The 25,382-nt window shown below is 40.7% G+C and overlaps 1 protein-coding gene across 1 annotated transcript in view; it reads left to right on the top strand.

Annotated features, from left to right (window-relative positions):
* ttn.2 (titin, tandem duplicate 2) overlaps window positions 1-25,382 on the top strand; it is a 211,120-nt gene that overhangs the window by 93,773 nt on the left and 91,965 nt on the right. The window contains exons 96-124 of the mRNA XM_036209774.1: window positions 1,353-1,480; window positions 4,381-4,385; window positions 4,434-4,720; window positions 4,808-4,891; window positions 5,178-5,222; window positions 9,186-9,236; window positions 9,310-9,705; window positions 9,793-10,071; window positions 10,208-10,477; window positions 10,569-10,708; window positions 10,846-10,972; window positions 11,737-12,003; window positions 12,112-12,378; window positions 12,599-12,862; window positions 13,233-13,372; window positions 13,558-13,684; window positions 14,016-14,282; window positions 14,606-14,872; window positions 15,040-15,306; window positions 15,642-15,781; window positions 15,884-16,010; window positions 18,291-18,433; window positions 21,476-21,599; window positions 21,698-21,964; window positions 23,323-23,420; window positions 23,511-23,679; window positions 24,160-24,429; window positions 24,581-24,847; window positions 24,972-25,250. Coding sequence (XP_036065667.1) covers window positions 1,353-1,480; window positions 4,381-4,385; window positions 4,434-4,720; window positions 4,808-4,891; window positions 5,178-5,222; window positions 9,186-9,236; window positions 9,310-9,705; window positions 9,793-10,071; window positions 10,208-10,477; window positions 10,569-10,708; window positions 10,846-10,972; window positions 11,737-12,003; window positions 12,112-12,378; window positions 12,599-12,862; window positions 13,233-13,372; window positions 13,558-13,684; window positions 14,016-14,282; window positions 14,606-14,872; window positions 15,040-15,306; window positions 15,642-15,781; window positions 15,884-16,010; window positions 18,291-18,433; window positions 21,476-21,599; window positions 21,698-21,964; window positions 23,323-23,420; window positions 23,511-23,679; window positions 24,160-24,429; window positions 24,581-24,847; window positions 24,972-25,250 — 5,562 coding nt within the window. The remainder of the gene's footprint in view (window positions 1-1,352; window positions 1,481-4,380; window positions 4,386-4,433; window positions 4,721-4,807; window positions 4,892-5,177; window positions 5,223-9,185; window positions 9,237-9,309; window positions 9,706-9,792; window positions 10,072-10,207; window positions 10,478-10,568; window positions 10,709-10,845; window positions 10,973-11,736; window positions 12,004-12,111; window positions 12,379-12,598; window positions 12,863-13,232; window positions 13,373-13,557; window positions 13,685-14,015; window positions 14,283-14,605; window positions 14,873-15,039; window positions 15,307-15,641; window positions 15,782-15,883; window positions 16,011-18,290; window positions 18,434-21,475; window positions 21,600-21,697; window positions 21,965-23,322; window positions 23,421-23,510; window positions 23,680-24,159; window positions 24,430-24,580; window positions 24,848-24,971; window positions 25,251-25,382) is intronic.

The raw sequence follows: 25,382 nt of genomic DNA on the forward strand, positions 1-25,382 counted from the left end.
TAATGGTTTTATTCCTAATGCGTCTTTCTTTCAACTCATTTTCTTTTCTTAACAATGACTTTTCTTCATTCTCAAAAATTGACGAATTCTTTAAAAGAAGCTGAAGTGAAGAAGATCCGTCCCCAGGATGAAGAAGGAAAAGTATCTCTTTCTCAGAAAGGTACTAACCATCTGAACATTTGATGGAGGCTTGGGTCCTTCATCCTTATGACCTCTTCTTCTGTGTCTGTGTTGCTCTAACCCCTTGTGTTTGCCTCTGTGTTGGGTTCTCATCTCTTGGCGCCGCCTCATGACGCCTTTTCTTCAACACATCTTAAAAATTCAGCTATAACTCTGGTGAAGACGGAAGAAATGAGGAAACAGGAAGTCCGCTCGGTTATGGAGGAAGTATCTGTCACAGCCGGGGCGTGGGAACATGAAGAGTCTTTGCAGAGCAGCACTGCTGTGCTTTTTAGGGAAATAGAGAGTCAACGAGAAATGTCTGTGCCTCAAGACAAGACAGCAAAGGACAAAACGGAGAAGATCTTTGAGATGACAGAGGAGGTTGATGGGAAAACCAAAACACCCCCAGTTGTTATCAGCACAGAAGCAAGAAAACAGGATGAAAGCAAAACAGGAGAAAAGGACAAAAAAGTGCAGAAAAAAAACACTACTGAATATGAAGCAACAAGCAGAAAAAAGGTTGCTGAAGCTACAACAGATGTTCAAATTTCAACAGAAAAAGTCTCAGTTCAGAAAGTTGAGCTAACAGCAGAAAAACATGAAAAATCAGTCAAATCTGAGGTGATGATTAAACAGAAAGTATCTGGAAAGCCTGAAGTGACGGTGAGCTCTGAATTGACACCAGAGCCTGTCAAAGACATCTCAGCAAAAGTTATTCAGCAGGGGGCGATCTCTCAGGTTAAATCTGAATCCAGGGAAACAGGGAAAATATTTGAGGATGAAGCGAATGTGTTAGTAGTTGCCGAATCCGAGCAGAAGAGGATTTCCACGCAAAAAGAAATCAAAGGTACCAGAAAAAGGTCTAACATCACTTTCATCTCCATGTTTAACCATAAGAGGGCAGCATTTCAATTCATAATTTTCATGCTCATAAACTATTATTCCAGACAATTTAAACTTTAAACAAAACAAATTATTCTTTTAAGAAACTGACGCCACACCCAAGCAGATTCTTCACCCTTCTGCTGCGACAAAAGAAAAGAGACAAGATGGAGGTATATGAGGAGCATTTTCTTTTATTTCACATGTCTTATTTATGTATGGAGTAACTCTTTGTCTTTGTGTTGTTCTTTCTAACCTCTTGGCACCGCTACATGGTGCTTTCTCTTCAAAACTTTTAAAATCCTCAGAGTTCTTTATCGAGAAGATCTCACAGAGACCAGATCTTCAACACGAAAGTCCCATGATGATCCATGAAGATGAAGAAGAGAAACACGTGGAGTTTGACCCACAGGTTTTCACTGATGAAGGGTTTATGGTAAACAGTAGAATATCTGTTACTGATGGTTCAATAACTAGAAGTATGGAAGCAGGAACAAGTCCTAAAGTAGACAGAAACATCTCCAAGATAACAGCCAAATCCAAGAAAATAACCCCTGCTCGTCAGGATAAAAAATCTGAGTTCAACACAGATTATGAAGCAGTAAAAAACTTGAAAACAGAAAAAGCGGAAACTAAAGCTGTTCAAATTCATGGAGAAGGAGCTGATTCTGAGCAGGGGAGTCTCGAAGAGCTTGAAGAAACAGAAACTGTAACAAAATTATCTGTCACCAAAACGGATCCTCCAATCCAAAACATTCTAGAAACTGAACGAAAAGCTTTTCAAATTAGACCAACTTCAAAGCAATTTCCAATCAAAAATGAGACAAAAGTTGAACACATTAAGGCAAAAGAGCTAGTGAAACGTATTCAGGAAAATAACGCAAATGTCTCTTATATAACAGATATAACAGAGAAACCCCAAATCCTTGAGAAAACATCAGAAACTGAGTCAACACAGACTTGTCAAGGAGGGTTTGATAAATATGGCTCTTCAGAGGTGAAAACACAGGAGTTTGAGAAAGTTGAGGCTCTAGACCAACAGAAACCACCAGATACCATCAACGTGGATCTTAAATCTCATAAGACAACTTACCCAGAGGTAAGGAAACATAACAGAGATCACAAACCTGACTTTGCGGCAGAGAAGATCTGCAAGGACAACATAGAGAAAGAAGAAGCAATACTTTCACAAAGACTGAAAGATAAAACTCAAAAAGTTGAACAGCTGACCAAAAAAGAACCTGAAGGAGAATTTAGAGATGTAGCTTCCAATGAAAAATCGATGTTAGAGCAAGAAATGCAGAAAAATCTAGAGAGAGATATGAAAAGAACAGAGAGGTTGAGACAGTCGTCTCAGACTAAAGATGAACTCCAGTTAGTTCAGGTTAAAGAAGGTCAGACATCTCAAACTGAGGAATTACAGACAGATGCTGCAAAGGAACACAGGCCCAGTAAAGCTGTCCAACATGATACATCAGAACTCCTTGAATATGAAGAAGTTGATGAAGACATTCAAACCAAAGACCAGATGAGCATCACACCTGAAAGTTTCCGGGATCCTGTGGTCCAAGGTTCACATTATGATTTTCAGATGACTTCTATGAAGAAACAGGAAACCAAAAAACTCGTGACAGATCAAATACAAAGCATGACTGCATCTTGTGAAGTAGACAAAAAGGAAAGCACCTTGGAGGAACTCAATAAAATAACAGAGAAGAAAGCTGATCAGGGAATCTTAAGAGGACAGGATGAGATTGACAGCATGGTTTCAAAGGAATCTTCTGACAAGTCCTCAACAGAAACTTATAAGATGGAAGCATATTCTGTCCCGCCGTCCAGAGAAATTAAGAATAAGACACCATACAGATCAGCTGTTCATATGAAAACAGAACCAGAACAAAGTAGAACCAAGAAAGATACCCTGGGTTCTACTGAAACCGCCCAGGAATCATTTGGAAAAAACAAAAAAGCTGATCGGGTTAAAGATGAGAATGAAAAATCTTCCTCACCTTTGACAACAAAGCTTAGGCGAGAAAGCCAATTGGATGAAGGAACATCAGTTCAGTCCACACCAGATGACAATGGAGATGACACTGTAAGTTGTTTTCCAGTAACCCAGACAGACATGTTGAGTCAAAGGGAGCCAAGACAAACAACTCAAACTGGTACTGAAGGGATATCAAACTCTATATCTGCAGAAAAGTTGACCCTTCAGCCTCAGACAGAGTCTGTTAATAATGTTCTGAACATGAAGCAGAGAGAAATCCAAACTTCTGTTTCTCCAGTTATGAGAGCTGCACAAAAAAGGCTACAGACATCTGAAGATGTTGTATTAGAAATCACTGAAAAGTTCAGGTCAGGTGATGTCTCTGTAAAAAGTCCACAAAAGTTCACTAAAGATGAAGTGCAGAATTCAGCAGAGGAGGTTGAAGTGACAGATAGAAGGTTGAGGAATCTAAGAGACTGTAAAGAATCAGACAAAGTTGCCTCCACTGACAAACATCCAGTAGCAGAAAGTACAAGTCAAGATGCTCCAGAGAAGCAGATGAGGACTCAAGAAGTTCCTTTGACGCACCAAACGGCAAAACAAAGTTTGGATAAAACCAAATCTACAGGTAGCCAGGTAGCAACACCAGAACACATGTCAGGGATACCCGCCCCCCTAGTAATATCCAGAGAAACAGTTGGAGCAGAAGAATGGTCCAGGAGAACAGAACCAGTAAGAACCAAGCAAGAACTTATGAAAAAAGAGCCAGAGAGGGGAAACTTCCATGATGATAAAAGCACATCCATAGCACCACAGACTGAAGTTCAGGTCGGTGTATCACTGCATCATGAACCCTCAGTAACAGACAACACTGCTGTCTTCAAAACCCAACCTTCAAAAACAGAGCCAGATATTTTGAAAACTAAGTCCTTGCCTCCTCCAAAGCATGAAACTCTGATGAGACAAAAAGCTCAAAAGGTTCAGAGCTTCACAGAAACAAACGCTCCCTCAGGTACAGAAGGAAATCATCCCTGAACACGTTTGAGCACCAGTGTGGTGCACGCTTTCAGACTGGAATACCTTCATGTCGTATCACCCATTCTCCAGTCCTCCATCCACCAGGACACCTCTTTTGGTTCCTAAACCAACACAGTTCATGCTGTGTATTGAGGTTTACTCATCACCTTTACTAACCCTGTTTTCTTTTTTTTTTTTTTACTCCACTTTGCTCACGCAGAACATGACGGGATCTTTTGATCTTTGATTTTGACTTGTCATAGTTTCTGTCTGTCGATGCTCGTCCAGTCGGTCTCAGATGGACCTGACTGTCTTCTTATTTCGTTTCCAAGCTCCTGTAAAGCAGAAGGAAACTGTCCCTGATGTCAAGGAGGCTCCGGTGAAGCCGGCTACCATTCAAGAAGGCATGTTGTTTTTGTTTGTTTGTTTTTTGTGTCTGTCTTTGTAGATACTCTTCAGCAGATTGTAGCTCAGAGCATCTTAATTTTGTGAAACTAATGAAAATAAAGCAGGATAAAGTTTTTTCTGAGGAGTTTCTGTTTAATGTGTTTTTTTATTCTGTCCTTCAAGAGAGCAAACCAAAAGTTCCTGTGAAAGTCCCAGAAACCGAAAAGGTTCCTGAGAAAGCTAAGCAGGAAAAGACAGTCACTCCACAAGCAGAAACAAAGCCAGGTATTACGGAGGCAGAACCACAGATAATGTGTGTTTTCACAGTATGCTTTGCTTCATTAGCTCACTCTTTTGCTTATATACCTGAAGTGACGGAGCCAATACCGGAAGTAGCTACCAAAAAGGATACACAAGAGAAACCAGCTGTGAAAGTACTCACACCACCTGAAACAGGTAGAGGTGTTTAAAGGGTCAGAGTGGAGTGTCAGCTTTCTTCATCTTCTTCTTCTTTTACCCATCTTAATTCCTTACTAAAACAAAAAAAAAGTTTGTGTTTGTCTGTTCATAAAATCACCTTTACAACATGTCTTCATGCTTTGCTTTTTTGTGTTTGTCATCCTTGTCTTCATCACATTATCACATTTGAACCTTACAAAAAAACACCCTCTTAAACCCCAGACAGTGTTGTTTCAATTACATGTCCTAATTCACAATTCTCTGACCTCTACTTCTGCAATAGATGAAACCAAGGGACCTGTTCAAGCTCCAGGAGGAGTCAAGAAAGGTAGGACCAAAGATTTAACTTACCCGAAACACAGCAACACTCAAAACCAGGTTGCACCCAAAGAAAATCCTTACTGGATTCCTCTATTTTCACTGCTATAAACCTTTAAAAATCCAAGTAAAACACAGGCATATAGCAAATGGCCTTTACAGTACTTACCGTATTACTCCAAGGCCCAAAGATATTATAAGTCCAATTCACTCATGCAAACACATTCACACACTGATTAACTTTGGAACAACTTATAGCCACCAGGAGTAATAAAATCAATAAATAAATAAATTAACATGCAATTATCTTTTAAAATAAAACCTAAAAAGTACAAAGTGAACAGCACAATGCTTTTTCTGTTTCTACTTGACCTAAAAGCATCTGTTTCAGTGAGGTGCAGACTGACTTAGAGAGTGAGTTTGCTTCTCTAGACTTTATCTCAGAGAGGCATCTGTTGCTGTGCATCAATGTGGAAGAAGTGAATAAAGAAAAGTATTAATTCATTAAAAAAAAAAAGATGTTTGGTTCAAGTAAGTTTAGCTCGAAATCAGTTCAGAGAAACTGCCTAAAAACGGGGGGTGACATCTCTGGCTCTACAGGCTGCAGTTGGCTAGTTAAGAATTGTCTATGAAGATACCATCCTTCAGGTCATGTTCTCACACAATTCTATTCTTCAGATGTTCTTGAAGATGCTTCTCGGCTAATCTGAGTAGCTTCTATTTAGTTCCAACTGCTGACAAGTGTGACAAAGAGGCCTAGACGTTTGGATCCGTACGCAACATGGTTTAATGGTAACGAAGAGTAGGTAAAACACAAGACAAGGCATAGTCAGGAAACAGGCAAGAGCGAAGAGTGAGGCAGGAGGCAAATAAACAGGCAGGCAGAGAGGCAACAGAGAATAAATGCTCGGACTAATTGCACTTCAGAACAATTCAAGACTTCACATGGAGCAGAGTGGAGAACAAGGTTAAATACAGCATGGTGATTAACATGAATGGGAAATAGCTGGTGAAATCAGAGGGGTGGAAGATGCACGACGGGACATGAAGAAAGGAAGGTAACAGATGCAATCAGTACTCTGGAGAGGGTTCCCTCTGGTGGTCGTAAGAGGGCATAACTGGTTGAACCCTGACAATAAGGAATATGGTTTTGTTAAGTAACTAAATCTGATATAAGCAGATTCACATGTCAACGATCCAGTTATTTAAGATTCCTTCAGTTGGTTGGGGATTTTGGTGAAGATCAGAGGTGGAGGGACCTGTTAATGGTTTATTACTGGAGATAATGGGATTCTAGTCTGCTGACTACAGATGTCAAAACAGGATTGAAAATTGAGGACGAAAAGTGTCCCAGACTCCCACCTCTGTTCAAAGAAGGTTTCTCCATTTTGACATAGATGCTTCCTTAACTTCTCTTTCAAACCACCTTTCTTCTCTGTCCAAGATGTGACTTTGCTGTCTTTAAAGAAGTGGTGAAACATGAAATCCGGATCAGTGCAAAAGGGTTTAATGCCCATCTTAATGTTCAGACTCCTTCATTAATTGTGGCTGAAAGCTGAAGGTTGATTAAGACAGTTTTCAACAGAGCCTTGATGCACAGCAACAGAATGATTACAAAGAAAAGCTTTAGGAAATTGCAGTGCTCTCATTGAAGGCAAAACTGGTGTAATTTAAAGATCTAAGCACAATTCTTAATGAACTAAATATTTTGTATCGTCCTCAAATGAATTTTGAGAAAAAGTATTTTTAAATCCCCTTTTATATTTGAAATATTGTCACCATCTAGTTATAGCCTGTGTCTGTCTGTGTCTGTGCTGTAATGTCACAAAAGTAACATCACATTTCTGCCGCCTCAGAAACGGTTCCGCACAAAAAAGCTAAAGTTCAGTTGGAAGAGGATGGGACATTTGAGATTCCCACATTAAGGAAAACAACCAGAGTAATGAGGCAAGTGGAGGAGGAGCATGAAAGCATCACACTGAAAAAGGTTCCTTCGGCTCCACCACAAGAACCGGACGGTGAAGAAAAACCTCAGAAGGTCACCAAAACTACAGTTTTTCAGATTGAAGAGACGGTACACAAAGAAGAAACTGTCGAGATGTCCGTTATCACCAGAAGACCCGTGGAAGAAAAGAAGCCTAAGGAGAAACCAGATGCATTGAAAAAGCCAGATGTGACAAAGCCCCCACCGGATGAGGAAAAAGAAGCTCCTAAAGATAAATGGACCCGTCAGAAGCCCACCCCCAAGGATGAAAAACCAGAAGACAAGATTTCACTGAAGAAAACTTCAAAAGCAAAACCAGAGGAAGAACCTGTGCCCCCTAGTGCTGCCCTAAAAAAGGTGAAAAAGCTGCCTTTGGATGAAGCAGAACCAGAAGTAGTCAAGCTGAAGCCCTTTGAAAAGCCTTCAAAACCTTTGGAGGAGACAAAAAAAGACAAGGACAGGCCAGACAGAACCACTGTTCCTTTCGAAAAGGGAGAAAGGATTCCCAAACAGATGGAGCCCAAAGAACTTCCAAAGAAATCTGAAGAGGTTCCAGAGCAGGTCAAGGAGCCGGCAGCCAAGATTCCAAAGCCAGTAGAGAAAAAGAAAAGTCCGGAGAGGAAGGCTGAAGATGTCAAAACACGTGCTAAAGGGAAGCTGCCAACAGCTGAACTCGAGACAGAAAGTGTAAAGCTGAAGCCAGTCCCCAAATCTCCAAAAGAGGTGGCAGAACCAGAGAAAAAAACATCTGAAGAGAAAGAACGGAAGCCATCTGACCTGCTGCCACGTAGCAAAGGTGATGAAAAATTAAAAGCACAAGAACCAGAGCCCAAACCAAAGAAACCTGAAATCCCTAAAGCTCCTGAAATTAAGCAAGAGAAACCAAAGGGGGTTGAAGCAGTTCAAGAAGAAAAGACTCCTCCTAAGCCAGCAGTGGTTAAGAAACCCGACAAAGTTCCTGAGGAGCCCAAAGGTCTTCAACTGGGGAAGGGAGTTTTACCCAAGACAAAGGAGGAAAAAGAGGAAGTAGCTTTAAAGCCAGTAGAACAACTTAAAAAGGTAGAGCTCAAGAAGACGCCATCACCTCAAGTAGAGAAGCTCAAAGAAGAAGCGGCTCCAAGTGAAAGGAGGCCTAGCATTGAAAAACTCAAAACCCTTCCAAAGAAAGTTTCACCCAAAGACTCCATTGAAGCTGTGACTCTGAAGAAGGTTCCAAAAAAGCCATCACCACAGGAGGCAAAGACCACAGAAGCAGTAAAGCCTGAAAAAGAAAAGATTCCCGCAGTTAAGGAAATCTCACCTGGAGCCGTACAAATGAAAAAGATTGCTACCCAGTCAGAGGAAGAAGTATTTGAAGAAGAGTTTGAAGAGGCAGAAGCTGAGGAGGAGGAAGAAGAAGCCTGGGGTTGGGAATTGGTTCCACGGGACAGTTATGGCTCGGAGGACTGGGAAGGTGAAGGAGAGGAGGGTGCTCTGGAGGTTCCAGGGGTCACAACAAGAGGTGAGATGGTGGCAGCACCAACTCAATGGGTGGTGACCAAGACAAAGCCCTCCATTTTTGCCTTGAGCCATCTCTCTTCATTTCAACCTTAATGCTCTCATCTAAGTCGTCCTCACCATGCCATGTTCTCATCCTGACACAATATTCGCCATCACTTTGTTCAATGTTTTCTTGTCACTGTGTGTGTCACTCTGTCATATTCATGCTTTCTGATGTCGTTCCATAGTTTGTCATCATCCTGTTGGAACATGTGGTCATCACCTGCATGCCATTGTCAAATCATATTCATCATGTCATTGTGAAGTTGTAATTATACATTTTTCATCATCTGTTTGAGTTTTCATTCATTTAATCATTAGTATTCCATGGAAATCACGTTACAGCTTCAAATCCATTAAAAAAAACATCACATTGGCTCCCACTGGCATCTTAAAAAAACATTAAATGACAAAAGCAAAAGTAAACTAACTGTGAATTTTTCTGAACAGAGGGACAGCCAGCAGAAGAAGCAGGCAGAGGCCGAGGCAGAGGTCTTAAACGTAAGTTATAAATAACTTAATGGCGATACAATAAAGAAACTGGTTTTAATCAATTGAACAAACTGTACTTCAGCCAAGCAGACCCCATCCCCAGGAGAGGGCAGGGGCCGTGGAATGAAGCCCGGGGGCAAGGGTCCACCACCACCAGAGGAACCATTTGGAGGATTCAAACTCAAAGCCGTCCCACTGAAATTCATCAAGAAGCTTCAGGACATCGTGTTGAAGGAGGCTGAGTCCATTGGATCATCTGCTGTCTTTGAGTGTGAGGTGTCACCTTCCACTGCTGTCACTTCTTGGATGAAAGATGGAGGTAACCTGCGTGAGAGCCCCAAGCACAAGTTCACCTCCGATGGCAAGGATCGCAAGTTGCACATCATTGATGTCCAGCTGTCTGACACCGGCGAATACACCTGTGTGGCTAAGAATGCTGGCAAGGAGATAACATGCACAGCAAAGCTGATTGTTGAAGGTAACACTCTGTTCTGAAATGTTTTAAATGTAACAGGTTGTCTTTCAGCTGTCTTTAGGCTTCATTGCCTTTTTTTCTTTATTCCAGAGCTCCCAGTGAAGTGGATGAAAGAGCTGGAGGTGGAGACGTCGACAATAAAGGGCCAGCACACCTACCTGACCTGCGAGTTAAGCAAAGAGAAAGATGTGATCTGGAAGAAGAACAATGAAGTCCTAAAGAAAAAAGATGGCAAGGTTCAGATCACCATCATCGGTTTGCAGCATGCAGTGACCATCCAAAATTCCTCTGAGGACGATGCTGGGACATATACCTGTGAAGTAGAGGGCCAGGAGGATGTCAAGACCACCACAAATGTCAAAATAATAGGTAAGATCAGATATTTCACACCAACATTTTAATGCTGGAGTTTGTGTACTGGCAAGTAGGTAAATTTGATGATTAGAACAATAACATTTCATTTAGTTGTTTTTGAGAAACACAGATTATGGTTTAACTCCAACAGAAATTATCAAGGATTGGATTGTAAAACCGCTAAAAGACCAGCACGTCAAACCAAAAGCCAGTGCCACATTTAAATGTCAGCTGTACAAAGACACTCCCAATTGGAAATGGCTCAAAGGAGAAGATCCAATAACTCCATCTGACAAGATTGAGATTAAGAAGGATGGAAAGGACCTGGAACTGACCATCAAAAACTGTCAGCCTGATGATGTAGCAGAATACTCCTTGGAAGTTGAAGGACGAACCTACACAGCTAAGCTAACTCTTGGAGGTTAACTGTTTATCTTGCGTTCCTTTAAACATTTCCTTTACAGAGATTAGTTTTAACAGGTTGATTCATCAGTACCGTAAATTGTTCACAGAGCGTGAGGCTGAAATCCTGAGGCCACTGGCCAGCGTTGAAGTGGTTGAAAAGCAGGATGCTACCTTTGAGACAGAGATCTCTGAGGATGATGTTCCAGGCCAATGGAAGCTCAAAGGAGAGGTTTTGACCAGATCCCCTGTAAGATTTAAAACGTTTTCAAAAATCTCATATAAAATATTGCATAACACACTGATCCCACAACATGTTAAGAATATGGAAACAAATCGTTGTCTTAAATTAAACAAAACAAAACAAAACATAAATGTTCTTACCAGACATGCGATATCCAAATGGAAAGAGGCGTGCGGCGACTCATCTTGAAAGACTGCCAGTTGGATCAGGCTGGAGAAGTCTCCTACCAGGCCCTCAATGCCACAACAACTGCAATGCTGAATGTCAAAGGTAGGATGGCGGTCCTGGTGTGCAGTTTACTAAACCCAGGGTGCTATAATTCTAACATATAATCCTAAAAATAAAAACATCTGCTCTGTTGGCATTTAAACAAACCTTTACAGGGAATCACAGGGGGTCGCACATCTTTATTCAAAGGGTTGACCAGTTGAATCGATCATTCTTGACTCTTTATTCATATTGGGACATTTTGTGGTGGAACTATGTTAGCTGTTCAGAAGTTTCTTTTTTTGGGTGAATTTCAGGGTAATAGTGTCCATCGTCCTGTAGATGTTACATGTGTGTCTTTATGTCTCTGAATTTTATGTTCGTACCATATGTGGTTAAATGTTTCTGTCACCAGTTTCTTTGTAACACCATAATGTTCAGGAACGTTCTCATCGAGATAAAGGTGGAGTAGCTACATTTCATTTCAAAAGAACAAAAGATTGATGCTTTCAGTCACATTGAAGACAGCAAGATGTGGACGGCCAGCCTGAACTTCTGGAGTTTGATGTACTAATGACAGCTTGACAAGAAGATTTCTTCTGTTTTTTTCCCATTTCCTTGAGAATTTTCCAGGACTTCCATGAAGGCCTTTTTTCAAACCTGTGGAGTTTTTTCTTCACTCAACAGCATTTTTCTACTTTGACCAAGACAAGATTGAATTTAAGCACAACATTATGGTGTACAATGTAAACTGGCTTCTTAATGCAATCTGTTGTGTTGTCTTTTATGTTGTTTAAGTACTGTCCTTGTGTTGTCCCTTAAACCAGAAATCGAAATGGACTTTGTTGTCCCACTGAAGGATGTTTCTGTGCTGGAAAAGAAACAGGGTAAATTTGAATGCACCATCACTAAGGATGTCCCTAAAGCCATGTGGTATAAAGGGGCTGATATCATAACTTTGGACCAAAAGTACGACACCATCATTGATGGAAAGAAGCACATGTTGGTCATAAACTGCTGTGAGTTTGACGATGAGGATGACTATACAATTGAAGTTTTAGGCAAAACTTCTACTGCAAAACTCACAGTGGAGGGTAAGTGCAGGTCTCGCGCTCCAGTGTCATTCTGATTTTTAATACCGAGTTGATGTCCTCTCCTTGGATTGTAATGCAAATGAACATGTTTTATTAATGTAATTCTAGGTATCAGGCTTAAATTTATTTCACCACTCAAGGACCAAACTGTAAAAGAAGGTAAAACAGCTCGCTTCGAGCTGGAGCTCTCTCATGAGAATATCCCTGTCTCCTGGTTCAAGAATGATGTTAAGATCCATCCAAGCAGAACGGTTGTAACTCAAATGGATGGAAAGAAGCATGTGCTAGAAATAAAGCAAGTGACCCTAGATGATACCTGCCAAATTAAGGCTGAGGCCAAAGGAATTCCTTCAATGGCCAATCTGACAGTTATAGGTAAAATTGGAACAACTTTTCGTCTCCTTTCTATCATCGTCATCAATAGTCTGTCTATGTTTGTTTCTCTGTGAGCCTCATTGATCTCTGTGTCTTTGTGTGGTGGTAAAGGAAATTCATTTTCTGTGTCATTCATGTGTTATTTTGTTATGTTGTGACCGTTTGATCCTTTGTTTATGACTTGCGATCTGGAAAGTCATCAACATTGTCCCTATTCCAGAGGGAGATCCTTACTTCACAGTTAAGCTCCAGGACTACACTGCAGTTGAGAAAGATGACGTGGTTTTAGATTGCGAACTCAGCAAAGACATTGACGTCATGTGGTACCATAACGAAGCTGAGCTCAAAGCCTCTAAGATGGTGACCATCAAAGCAGAGGGCAAACGCAGAACCCTCATCATCAAAAAAGTTGGGAACAATGACAAAGGTCAATATACTTGTGACTGTGGAACAGACAAGACAACAGCGACTCTTCATATTGAAGGTAAAGGTGCAGAGTTTGTTTTGGGTAATTGGTACTCACCTTTGTGGAGGCACCTTTCTTTCTTAATTTCTTTACCTGGAAAAACGCCTAACCACATTTCAATGTCCCATCAACACGTTTCCCATTTCAGTTACTCTTTTGTGGTCATCTACGTCTATGTTCCTTTTACATGTCTGTTAGCGCTGTTCATTTGTTTGTGTTTCTTGTTACAAACCATCACCCAGTGAAGAACTGGCCATCTTATTTGTCTCTTTGATCCAAAAGTTTTTTTTCTTGGTTACTTGTTTGTCTGTCTGTTTGTGAAATGTGTTTGTCTTGAACATTTTTATACATGAAAGTCTTTGGATTTTGCCTTTTTCTTGAACGCCAGCTCGCCACATCAAAGTGGTGCGACCAATGTACGGCACAGAGGTATTTGATGGAGAAACGGCTCGATTTGAGGTCGAACTCAGTGAAGATGATGTCCATGGACAATGGAGGCTAAATGGAGAAGTCCTTAGTCCATCTGCTGTACGTCCTCCAAATTATTTTATTTTCATTGTAGCATTAAATCTGTGGCACATTTTTGAGCGACTGTTTCCACCTACATAACCCATCGGACGCAGAGGATTGTGTTTTCTGCAAACAATTCCTAATAAGGCTTTTTTTAGTGCTTTTTTGGTCAAAGTACCTAAAGTTTGTTGAACCACCTGCAGGATGTCGAGATCGTGGAGGATGGTGCCAAGCACACATTGGTATTGTACAACTGCAAAGTGCCTCAGACTGGCGAGCTTGTCTTCACTGCGGCCAATGCCAAATGTTCAGCCAAGATAAAAGTGAAGGGTGAGGTCACTTTTTCAGGCTAATTTTTCAGTTGTTTTCCAAGCTTTTTTTTTCTTCTTTGCAAATTAGGTTGAGCCACTTCTAAATTCTTTTGGAAGTCTACATTTGTGGCTGATCCAAGTTTAACTAAAAGAAAAGTATAGTCTTTTTTTTACACCGAAAAAAAGCTAAAACCAATTGATGACACTGTACATACCAACAGTATCCTCTGGTGGAATGACATCTTTTTAAACCATTAAGGTTTCTGTAACTCTACTGGACAATTGATTCCAAGTTTCTGAGGAGTACTTCATCTGGAAAACAATGTTAACCCTCTCTTCTAATTCAACAGAGCTGCCAGTGTCATTCATTACACCACTGGCTGATGTGCATGTGTATGAAAAGGACGAGGCAAAGTTTGAGTTGGAAATTTCTAGGGAGCCCAAAAGCTACCGGTGGCTGAAGGGGTCTCAGGAGTTGTCAAATGATGACAAGTTTGAACTCATCGAGGAGGGGAAACGACACACTCTTGTAGTAAAATCCGCCAGATATGAAGATGAAGCCAAATACATGTTTGAGGCTGAAGATAAGAGAACATCTGGGAAGTTGATTATCAAAGGTAAACATATGTGATAACCTCTCTTAAGTTAGAACCGAGATATTTTAGAATGAGGCTACTCCATCAGGACCCAAAGTCCATAAAGAAAGGCTTTATCCAAAGAATACATCAAATCTGCATTTAGCTCTTTATTTTTTCCATCAAGACGAAGATACATTAATGGAAGATTTGTTCCGTGGCTGTCTGGACCTGTGTTTTAGTTACTTCAAACAGAAAGTTCACAAGAAAACAAACTGGATTTCTGCAAATTCTTCTAAACTTATCCCCTACAGAACAGATTGTAATGCTGTATTTACTTCCCTGTGAATTTAACTTCTCATCAGGTATTCGCCTCGAATTTATCAAGCCTATAAAAGATGTGACTGTTAAGGAGCGAGAAACAGCAGAGTTTAGTGTCGAACTCTCACATGAAAAGATCCCAGTGTCGTGGTACAAAAATGATGTCCGTCTACATCCAAGCAAGCAGGTCCACATGTCTCAGGAAAGAAGAGTCCACACTCTATCATTTAAAGAAGTTGTCTTGGATGACACTTCTATTATCAAAGTGGAGGCCATGGGCAAAACATCAGAAGCCATGCTCACTGTTCTTGGTTAGTATTGTTTACTATAGAGAAACTGGTAGTTTTGTAAACAAAATTACTTATTTGGTGAACAGGAATATCTCTGTCATTTATAAAGACATCCCGTTTATTCCATCTTTCTTGCTTTAGTCCTTCAATACTGTTTTAAACAAGTTTTTACGGGTTTTTACTTGCAGAAGGTGACCTGTACTTCACAGTGAAACTCCAGAATTATACAGCAGTTGAGAAGGATGAAGTGATTTTGTCCTGTGAGCTGAGCAAAGCAGTCACAGATGTCAAATGGTTCAAGGACGGTAATGAAATATTTCCATCAAAGAATGTTCTCTTCCAAGCTGAGGGAAAGAAACGCGTCTTGATTATTAAAAAGGCAGCAAAGAGCAACATGGGAACATACACATGTGATTGTGGCACCGACAAAACCTCGGCAGATCTAAACATTGAAGGTAATGTCTGCATCAAACTTGTGCCTCTTCCAGACACTGACGGACTGCAGAACCTGACCATTTCTAAAAGATTCACAGACATCTTTTGTGTTCACCTCCCTTTCATTACACTAAATGTGTTAATTGTATCATATAATAATCTATACCCTTCATATTCTGCACTAATGTGTGTTCATCTGGATATCAATATTTTTTTAAAATCTTTAGTGTTTTGTTTGTGTGTTGTTTGTTAGATCTTACAGTCTTTTGTTTTATGTCTTGTGTTCAAAACCAATTACAAGAAAACAAGCATCTTTGATAAGAAATCAGTCTAATGTATTTCTAAACCTCTGCAGACCGCAACATAAAAGTTATCCGGCCATTGTACAGTATGGAAGTCACAGAGACAGAGACGGCTACATTTGAGACAGAGATCTCTGAAGATGATCTCCACGCCATTTGGAAGCTGAAGGGAGAGATGCTCCATCCATCTGCTGTAAGAGTCGACAGTGAAATCAGGGATCGCCATGAAAGAATAAAGCAAGTCTTGACCATCAGACCCAGCTTTAATAAGAGGCTTATGGATGTCTGTTATTAGGATGTGGAGATCAAACAGGAGGGAACCCGCCACACTTTAACGCTCTTCAACTGCAAGATGGACATGGCAGGAAGTGTCGACTTCTCTGCAGCTAACGCGAAATCCACTGCTCAGCTCAGAGTCAAAGGTGACCAAAAATGGATTTACTCAAACTGTTAAACCATCGTGTTACTTCTTTCATATTGAAACTGAAGATAAGGGGTACTCAACGTTTTTTTACTAAATCTATTTTCTTTCTTTTTACACCATCAAATGATCTACCAGTGATAAATAAATCACAGTAAAAATACCAATTGAAGTCCTTTACAAAGACTTTACAACCCTGAAACCACATTTTCCTTTTTGGCAGAAGGACGCTGCTTATTTAGTCAAGTGTATAGCACATGTGGAAAGTCCCAGGCAAGTGTTTAGGAACTCTTCCATCATGGCAGATTTAAATGTTGTCAATTAGTTTTTTTTTTTTTTTTCCTTTGGTGGAAACAGACACACATAATCACTGAAAATGGTTAACAGCCAAAAGGAGTGTCTACATACATTCACGTCTTTCTTCTCCAAGAGCAAGATCCTGCAGTCATCCCTTATGTCTGCTGATTCTTTGGCTTCCTCTGGATATTTTTTTTAAAGTACGACTTTCTCTCTTCACTGCAGCAATATTCAACAGAAAAAAAGGTTTCATTTTGAAGGAAACTTCATTGCCATCACTATATGCGCCAAATGGAAAACATGTATGTGGCAATTAGGAAAAATTGCGTTATTGCCCCTGTAAAAAAAAAAAAAAAAATTACAGTCAAGTGCAAGCTCACAAAAAAAGCTCACAAGCCGATGTTAGTCAGTTTAGTAAGCTCCAAATAACATCTTCACCTTGACCGATGAAGTTCTTTGTGCCTGGTAACAGTTTCGAAAATCTCTGGTAAAACTGAAGGATTTTAGCTATCTGACATCACAGCAGCAGCAGGATGTGCCTCACCTCACGTCTTTTACTCTATGCGTGGCTTCTTCCATGAACAGTTTATCGTCATCATGTTATCCATCACATATTTCATGTTTAAAACTTTTGTGAACAGCAGTATAGAAATGAGCCTCCATGGTAGGAGCTGAGGTGAAAAATATCCCTTCAAAGTGTATGGCCTCATGGGGGCAACACGGTGAGTATGTATGTCCTCTTTAGCAGTCATGACTTCAAACACAATCTGATGAAAACTTATAACTGTGCCAGTTTACCCTTATGTGTAGAAACTCTTTGGAATGAGTTCATGTTCTGCACAAACCTCTCTTTGAGGTTTTTGAAATGTCCTCTTCTGGACAATTGAATGCATTGGTTTATGTCTGATTTATGTATTTTTGTAATTTATTTGAAAACTCTTCAGTCTGCAGCCTCCAAAAACATTTGTTTTTCCCATTTTGACTTGCGTTTAGTTGGCAGCTTTTTCCCCTGTGTTTAGACTCATACAAAATGACAGCTTCTTTACATTCTAAAATTTTAGTTTAATTTTGCAACATATTGTACTGTGAAATTCAAGGGAGAAATAATTTTTCTGTAAGTACTAAGTTTAGATGACTTTGTATTTGTTGTAGTCGTGTTTATGCAAATTTAAATCACATTGATTATGTATTACTGTTAAATTGACAATTATCCCCTAAAAAGGGAAATATACGTCAGATGGACATTTTGCATCTCGAGGTTTTGCCATGGTCACTATGGACTATGCCCATTAAGTTTTTTTTCTCATAATTAAAAATGTATCTCCTTTGTGTATATTATTATGTAGAAAATTTGCTTTTAATATTCCAAATAACATTCTGGAACATGACTAGTATTAGCAGCTGACAGCCAGCTGAAGCTTTTAGGAAGCTGGTTGCTAAGTGGCTTCAGTTCAAGCATGTGAAGAAGCCTACTGTAAATACTTGAAACTGATCGTTAATTCAAATGGACATCCTGGCACTTACCTTGGTCTTCGTTATGAAAACTTTGCATAACCCATCTAGGATGCGGTGTTGGATGACTCTCGCAGGAGCTTCATTTTCATCTTTTCCAGGAAAATTAAGGCTGCTGATTGACAGAAACAGATTCTTCGCTGATGGTTTTGACAGACGTGGGCCATCAGCCAACCATGGCCTGCTAGTTATTTTAGAATCTGCATGCCTTATCTAGAGTGAGGGAGGCCATGACCCGGAGTCAAACTGATCTCTATTGGCCATGTACATCTGACGGCAGGTTGTATGCTAATGAGCAAGCTCCCTCAGTGCTAAGTTACAGGGCGGCTCGCCTCAGTCCTCAGGGCTTCCAGCAGCCTGCCATCCCCTTAAGCACACCATGAGGATTGGCTTCTGAGGATCTGTCTCAGATTGGGATTTTTGGGACTTGTTTCAAGGGAGAAACTAATCATGTCATCTCCCGACTCCAAAGGCCGAGTCATAGGCCTGGAAAGGCCTTTAAGGAATGCCACCGTGACGGCTGGGGAGACCGCCACCTTCGAGTGCGAGCTTTCCTATGAAGACATTCCTGTTGAGTGGTTCCTGGAGGGCAAAAAGCTGGAATCAAGCGACAGAGTAAGTTCACAACACCTGACTGAGTCCCAATGGAAACACACATTCTATTCGTTCTGGTCCCTTTGTCACTCTACTGGAACAAAACGTTCACTCTCTGAGGACCATGCTGCTACAGTGTGTCTTCATATAAGGTCCTCCTGGTGGAGGTGCAGGATTCCTGCTGATCACTTGATCCCAGTTTTGAGTTAACACACACAGGGAGAGTTTTCTGCTCTGCAAGCGTTTCTGTGGAGTTATTTTTATCAGCTAGAGGAGGCCACAGAGTTGGGGAACAGATGGCAACAGCACATATTTTTCAGCTTTGGTTTGAAAATCCCACAATGTGTCATCAGTACAACTGCTGTTTCCACACTGTCGCAATGCAAGCCCGTAATGGAGCATTACTTTGATAATTTGCGTTCCTCTGGACGAGTCTGAGGAAACCTGATCCTTCTGTGGGTTTTGTAACTGTGACAGTGTTTACAGTGTGTTAGAAATCTGACACCGACAGGCTTTCACACGTCAACGTTTAGCTTAACTTTGAATTACAAGAAATTTAACGATTCCCAACCTAACAGTAATCAGTTAAGACTTGTTTTCAGGTTCTTACCTTAGGTAGTCAGATAGACAACATAGAAAAATAACGTTCCTGTGGCTTTAGCTGGATCCTGTGACAGCTCCGTTTTCTATCAGACATGGGTTATGTGGTGAAATCAGCTATTGCAAGGTCAAAGGTTGAGAGTAAGAAATATGAAGGTTCAATAAGGGGAGGAAAGCAGCTGTCTGGTCCCTTCAGCTGCCAGAATCCAGCTTATGGCTCTGTAGCTGACAAAGTCTATACTGTTTCATGACAAAGACAATGTTTTCCATTGAAATAAATAAACTTTGATTCACCAAATAATGTTTGAGAAAAAATGTATCTGATCATAGATTAAAAAAAAAAAACAACATAAACTTCAGAAGATGTAGAGATGAGACACTCCAAATCTAAAAGAAATTAAAGCCGCAAGCGGCGTTGGATGGCCCGCAGTCGCTACCCGCCCTCACCCTCGCCGCCCTCTCCCTCGCCGCCCTCACCCTCGCCGCCCTCTCCCTCGCCGCCCTCTCCCTCGCAGCCCTCTCCCTCGCCGCCCGCTCATACGCACCAACGCCGCACTCGCTGCCCGCCCCTACGCACCATCGCTGCCCTTGACGCTGACCTTTGACCCCAACTCACCTGCTAAGCAGCCACTATGCACCACTAACCCCCCCTCCCCTTACTGTATAGCTGTACTGTGATGTAAGTGAGAAATTGCTTAAAAAGGCACTTTTTTCAAAATGGCGGCTTTTCTGTTAGTGTTATCGCCATAGCAACCATTTTATGTTTTGTTCGCCCGAGGTCACCGAACAGATTGACGTTAGTTTCGCAAGAATCGGCCAAAGTACATTTTTGGATCTCCTTAGCAACGGATGTTATTTGCTAACCACGCCCACATTCCTTATATGGTCATATTCTATGATATTATACCTGTTACAGCTTAAGCCTGGGATCAACATATTAAAATCTCATTGCAATGCATTGAAATATGAGCGTGTATTAACACTACGCCACATTTGCGAGCTCGCCACGCGCACGCCATTCAAAATCTATAGCTTGTAACACCATATATTTTTTCCCAAAAGCTTCGCAATGATGCCAAAAGCGTTTGGGAACGATTGATGAATATCCCTAACAGTTATATTTGTTTAAAGCTGGTGCTAACAGTGGTTTTTTTGGACAATTCAAGATGGCGGCCCTTCCCAAGGTCAAAGGTCAACGAAACTTCAGGGGTCGTTGAAGACTAACGCCAGGGGCATGTGGGTCAAATTTCGTAAAAATCGGACTAACGAAAGCTACGTTCTAACTTTGTAAAATTCCCAAAATGTCCGATTTCGAAACAAAATGGCCGCCAAGTGGTAGGTCGTGGAGCCATCCCATAATAATGTAAAATTTAGCCATGGATATATCCAATAAGGCTACGTTGGTTTCGTTCGCGAATTCAAAACTTTTTTTTTGATTTTGCTGAGTCAGCAGTTTTTTTCGTAACGGTTTTTTGCGTACCAGGGCCGCATTTTACGCATTACGGTTTCGAAAGTTACGTTGTTTCGTTCAGCTTGAGCCTCCGCACGCGTGAATACCCGTTTTGCGCAAATCGGCCAAAATATGTGCGAGCTAGCTAAAACCGTGGCGGTTGCGACCTTGCCACGCGCACGCCATTCAAATTCTACAACTTCTAATTCCAACATTTTTCTCACAGTACATTCCCATTTATGGCCAGTGATGTGACATAACAATTGATATAACCCCCTAGGAGGTATTTCTTTTTGTAGCTTTGAGTAAAAGTGCTTTTTTTCAACTTTTCAAAATGGCGGCGTCTTCCCAAGGTCAAAGGTCAATGAAACTTCTTGGGTCGTTGTAGACTCGCGCTGAGGACCTAATTCTGAAGTTTCGTGAAAATCGGACAAACAAAAGTCTCGTTTTCCCATATTGTTGAAAAACGTGAAAAACGCCATTTTTCTGACTTCGGGGCAAGATGGCCGCCAAGCCTTCGGCTTGACGGCCATCCCATAATGATTTCAAATGTTCCAGGGCTTATCCCCGACACGTGGCATGGGCTTTCGTTTGCTTATCTCTAAATATTTTTTTTTGGCCCCATAAACGATTTTCGGCCCATTCATTTTTTTGACGAGAACGCTCGCCGTGATGTCATCGTGTTGGGCGGGGTCACGCGCAACATGCCAAAAATTCATTTTCAATTTTCCCTACGTGTGATAAAATTTTGAGGTACTTTTCGTTCATGTGGCGGGGGTGAAATTTTGGCTCAAAGGCGCAGAAAGATTGAATGTTTAAGCAGAAACAATATGGTCCTTGCAGTCAGTAGACTGCTGCTGCGGGCCATAAATATGCAATCCAAGATGTTTGATGACTCCTGCAACATGTTAGATTGGACACACCAAGTAACTCCTGAATTCAACTCCTGAGTCAAACAGATGAAGCTTTGCATATGATAAACTCTTGATTATGCATCTTTGTTCAACTTGCAGATTGTGTTTAAGACCGTTGGAAAACTCCAAAGCGTAACAATAAGAAATGTCCAGATGGAGGAAGCAGGTGAAGTTAAACTTGTCACCAAAGACTTCCAAACTGAGGCCCGTCTCACTGTCAAAGGTTAGGCAAAAACTTGTGCTGCATCTGCTGATGTCCACTGATTCTCCAATTCTTTAAGTTCAGACCTTAAACCAAACTACTCTCTTTTTTGTCTTCAGAGCCACCGGTAGAGTTCTCAAAGCCTTTGCAGGACCAAACAGTGGAGGAGGAATCCACTGCCACACTGGAGTGTGAAGTTTCCAGAGAGAATGCAGAAGTCCGATGGTTCAAGGATGAGCAGGAGATCCACAAGACCAAAAAGTATGAAATAATAACCGATGGCCGCAAGAGAGTGCTGCTTATTCATGAGTGTAAGCTCGATGACTCAAGAACTTACACCTGTGATGCCAAAGACTTCAAAACCTCCTGTTTCCTTAATGTTGAACGTGAGTACAACAGTGAGAAGCATTCATTTGAGGGAATGAGAGGTGCATTATATACTGACTTTTACTCAACAGATTTCAACAAGCCACACATAAACAAAAAAAATAAAACAAAAAGTAGAGTTTCTACTCAAAATCATTAATTTTTGTAAATGCAAACTGCAAGAGATACTGTTTTTCACAATTTTTTAAGGAGGAATTGGTCTTGGAAAATGTGAGGAATAAGAATAAAATACCAACAAAAGCATGACTTAAGGCCACAAACTCATCAGAGGAACTTAATTAAATGACTGGACTAGCATTCAATCTTTTTTAATGAATCCTATTACCTTCGATAAGGGTCAAGGAAAGTTCTCCAAAAGGAAATAGCAAAGATAAAAGAAAGGAAATAAAGTTAAAATACTGAAGTAATTAAAAGTAGTTACAGAACCAAGTTAAGAAGACATCAGTCTGAAGGCCCAAACACTTCAGACACAATTGTAGGGAGTTGCTGTGCGCCACTCCAATTAGAATTAATTCTAGACAAAAAGTGGAGTTACAGCACGCATGAATCACTTAGCAAGTTCAGGCGTGCTACTCCATGCTGTGGAGATAAAGTTTCACCAGCATTTTGCTTCACCAACATTGACATAAACAGGTCTTCAAGGGAAAAATATACAGTAACCTTAAAAGAATCCACTCAATTTTCAAAATAAAACGCTCAATGACTTTTGAACTTCGAGAAAATACTCCAATTGCCAATGTGTCTTAGCCTTTGGTTATAAGAAGTCCAATGCTTTATGATAAGAACACCCACTTGTAGCTTTTGCTGAAATTAAAGCAGTATGGAGCTATGTTAACCCTCTAATATGACACCGGCGACACTCTCTTTGACCTATTGTACATATGTGACTGTTGACACGATCATTGTGAACCTGCTAGTTCGGACACAGAGTAAAGCAACTTTTCATTTCGACTTTGCACAGATATGCAGCACATTATTACCGTAAAGTGCTGGATATCAGTGTAATATGTTGATTACCTGAACACCTCATGACTGTGCAACCATGAAAGGCTGATTTCTTCCACTTCAGAATCCACTAGAACTACGTTAGCATGTCAATGGTTGAGTTGCGGTTGTCAAAACAATGTCAATGCTGTGTGAAAGGATTAATAAAAACACTGCAAAGTCACATTAAAAATTGTTGTATTAAAGTAATTTAAATACCGATACAGGCTTTCAAAGACTGACACTGAATGTGTGAATCATCTTGTTTAAAAATTTAAACAATATTACAAATGACAACTGAGCAGGTATAGAAGTAGTAAAGCTTTTTTTTTGTTGTAGAGAAGAACTTCAACGTCTATTTTTATGGTTACAGCTCCACAAGTTGAGTTCTCAAAGCCACTTCATGATGTCGAGGTTAAAGAGAAAGAGTCTGCCAGGTTTGAGTGTGAAGTCTCCAGAGAGGACGCCAAAGTAAGTTTGTGTTCTCCATTATTCTGTTTATATAAATTGTGAAAAAGCAAACTCTCCCTGTAAGACCTTTACTTTCTTTTTGATCGACAGGTCTGCTGGTTTAAGGATGGAACTGAAATTAGGAAGGGGAAGAAGTATGAAATTATTGCCCAAGGTCGTCAACACATTCTGATTGTTCACAAGGCTGTGTTTGATGATGAGGCTGAGTATGAATGTGCTGCAAAGACCTCCAAATCCTCCGGCATGCTTACTGTCGTTGGTAAGTCCTAAATGACTTTATCAAAACAGAATTCGGAAGTTTGGTCTTAAAGATGTCTTAAGGGTGTTAGCTTCTTGAACATGTTCAAGTATTGTTTGGCATTACTGATGTGGATTATTTTACTTTAACAGAACTGTATATTCAAGTAAAATTGACATTTATTGAAAAAAAATCATATTTTAATCCTTAGAAAATAAACCAAATCTAAAGAAAATAAATATGTTTGAAAAAACTTGGTAATTGACTTGCTGGATTTTAATTTTTGAGTAGTTTAAATATTTCTGCTAGGTATAAATACCCTTCATTTTCCATAAATGTGCTAAAACCTAAAAAAGCACCATCACAGTTCAGATGTCTGCATTGAAGCACTTATAGAACTTGATAAATCTGCTGTCAGTGTAGTTTAGAAGACAAATCAGATACTTCGATCTGTTGCTGCCTGTCAGGTTTAATCATGTATGTCTCCTCATGTTCCTGCAGAGGAGGAGGCCAGATTTACCAAGAACCTACCCAACATGGAAGGAACAGAGACAGACAGTGTGAGGCTCATCTGTGAAATCTCTAAGCCCAGTGCAGATGTTACCTGGTACAAAGGAGACCAGGAGCTGCCTGAAGGAGGCCGATATGATCAGATTGTCGATGGCAAGAAAAGGATCCTTGTCATACAAAATCTGCAAACAAGTGATGCTGGAGAGTACAACTGTAGACTGAGTCCTACCATCAAAACCTCTGGAAACCTCAAAATCAATGGTAAGAAAGAGATAAATAGGTTTCTTGATTTTCTTGATGGTTTTGGATCATCCACTCCTTTACCAGTCAGGGACTGTATCTGCTTAGAACTGTGATATGATGTATTATGGATGTTTCAGTCATTTTAATCAGAATATGCGCTTTGCTGCAGAGCTGGCTGCTGAGTTTATCTCAAGGCCTCAGAACCAGGAGGTGGTGGAGGGCCAGAAGGCAGAGTTCACCTGTTCTGTCTCCAAGGAGAGTTACAGTGTCAAATGGATGAAAGACAACAAGGAATTGGAAGAGGGAGAGAAGTACCAGATGGTAAGTGATGGTAAACGGCGCTCTCTGGTCATCAAGAACTGTGAGCCCAAAGACGAAGGCGGATATGTGGTGGTGATCGGAGCCACCAGAGCCAGCGCCGACCTGATGGTCCAAGGTAAGCCAAGATTGATTAAAAAAAATGATATTATAATTAATTTGTTATCCTTCTTTTGCATTTTAAAACTATCATTACATCTTTACTGTGGACTCACAGCTGCCCAATTTTCTGATTTGTACAGAGAAACTGAAGGTCATCACTCCTCTAAAGGACACAGAAGGTAACGAAGGACAAGAAATTGTCCTGAATTGCGAGGTGAACTTGGAGGGAGTAAAAGCCAAGTGGTTGAAAAACGAGGAGACGCTGTTTGAGAGCGGAAAGTATTCCATGGTCCAGAGGGACAACGTCTTCTCCCTTAGAATCAAAGATGCCCAGAAGGGAGATGAAGCTAACTACATCATAAACCTGACCAACCAAAGAGGAGAGCAAGCCAAGAGCTCTTGCAGCCTCACAGTCAAAGGTGAGTGATCATGGGCAATTTCCTTGTCTGCACATGAAGGAAACCTATAACTGCTATGAATTGGATGCAAAGCAACACAGAATAATCGCCCAGGATGAATTTATGCAAAATGACAAACTTTGTGTTATTCAG

This window comes from Oryzias melastigma, linkage group LG21, assembly GCF_002922805.2.
Source record: "Oryzias melastigma strain HK-1 linkage group LG21, ASM292280v2, whole genome shotgun sequence".
In the NCBI taxonomy this organism is placed as follows: Eukaryota; Metazoa; Chordata; class Actinopteri; order Beloniformes; family Adrianichthyidae; genus Oryzias; species Oryzias melastigma.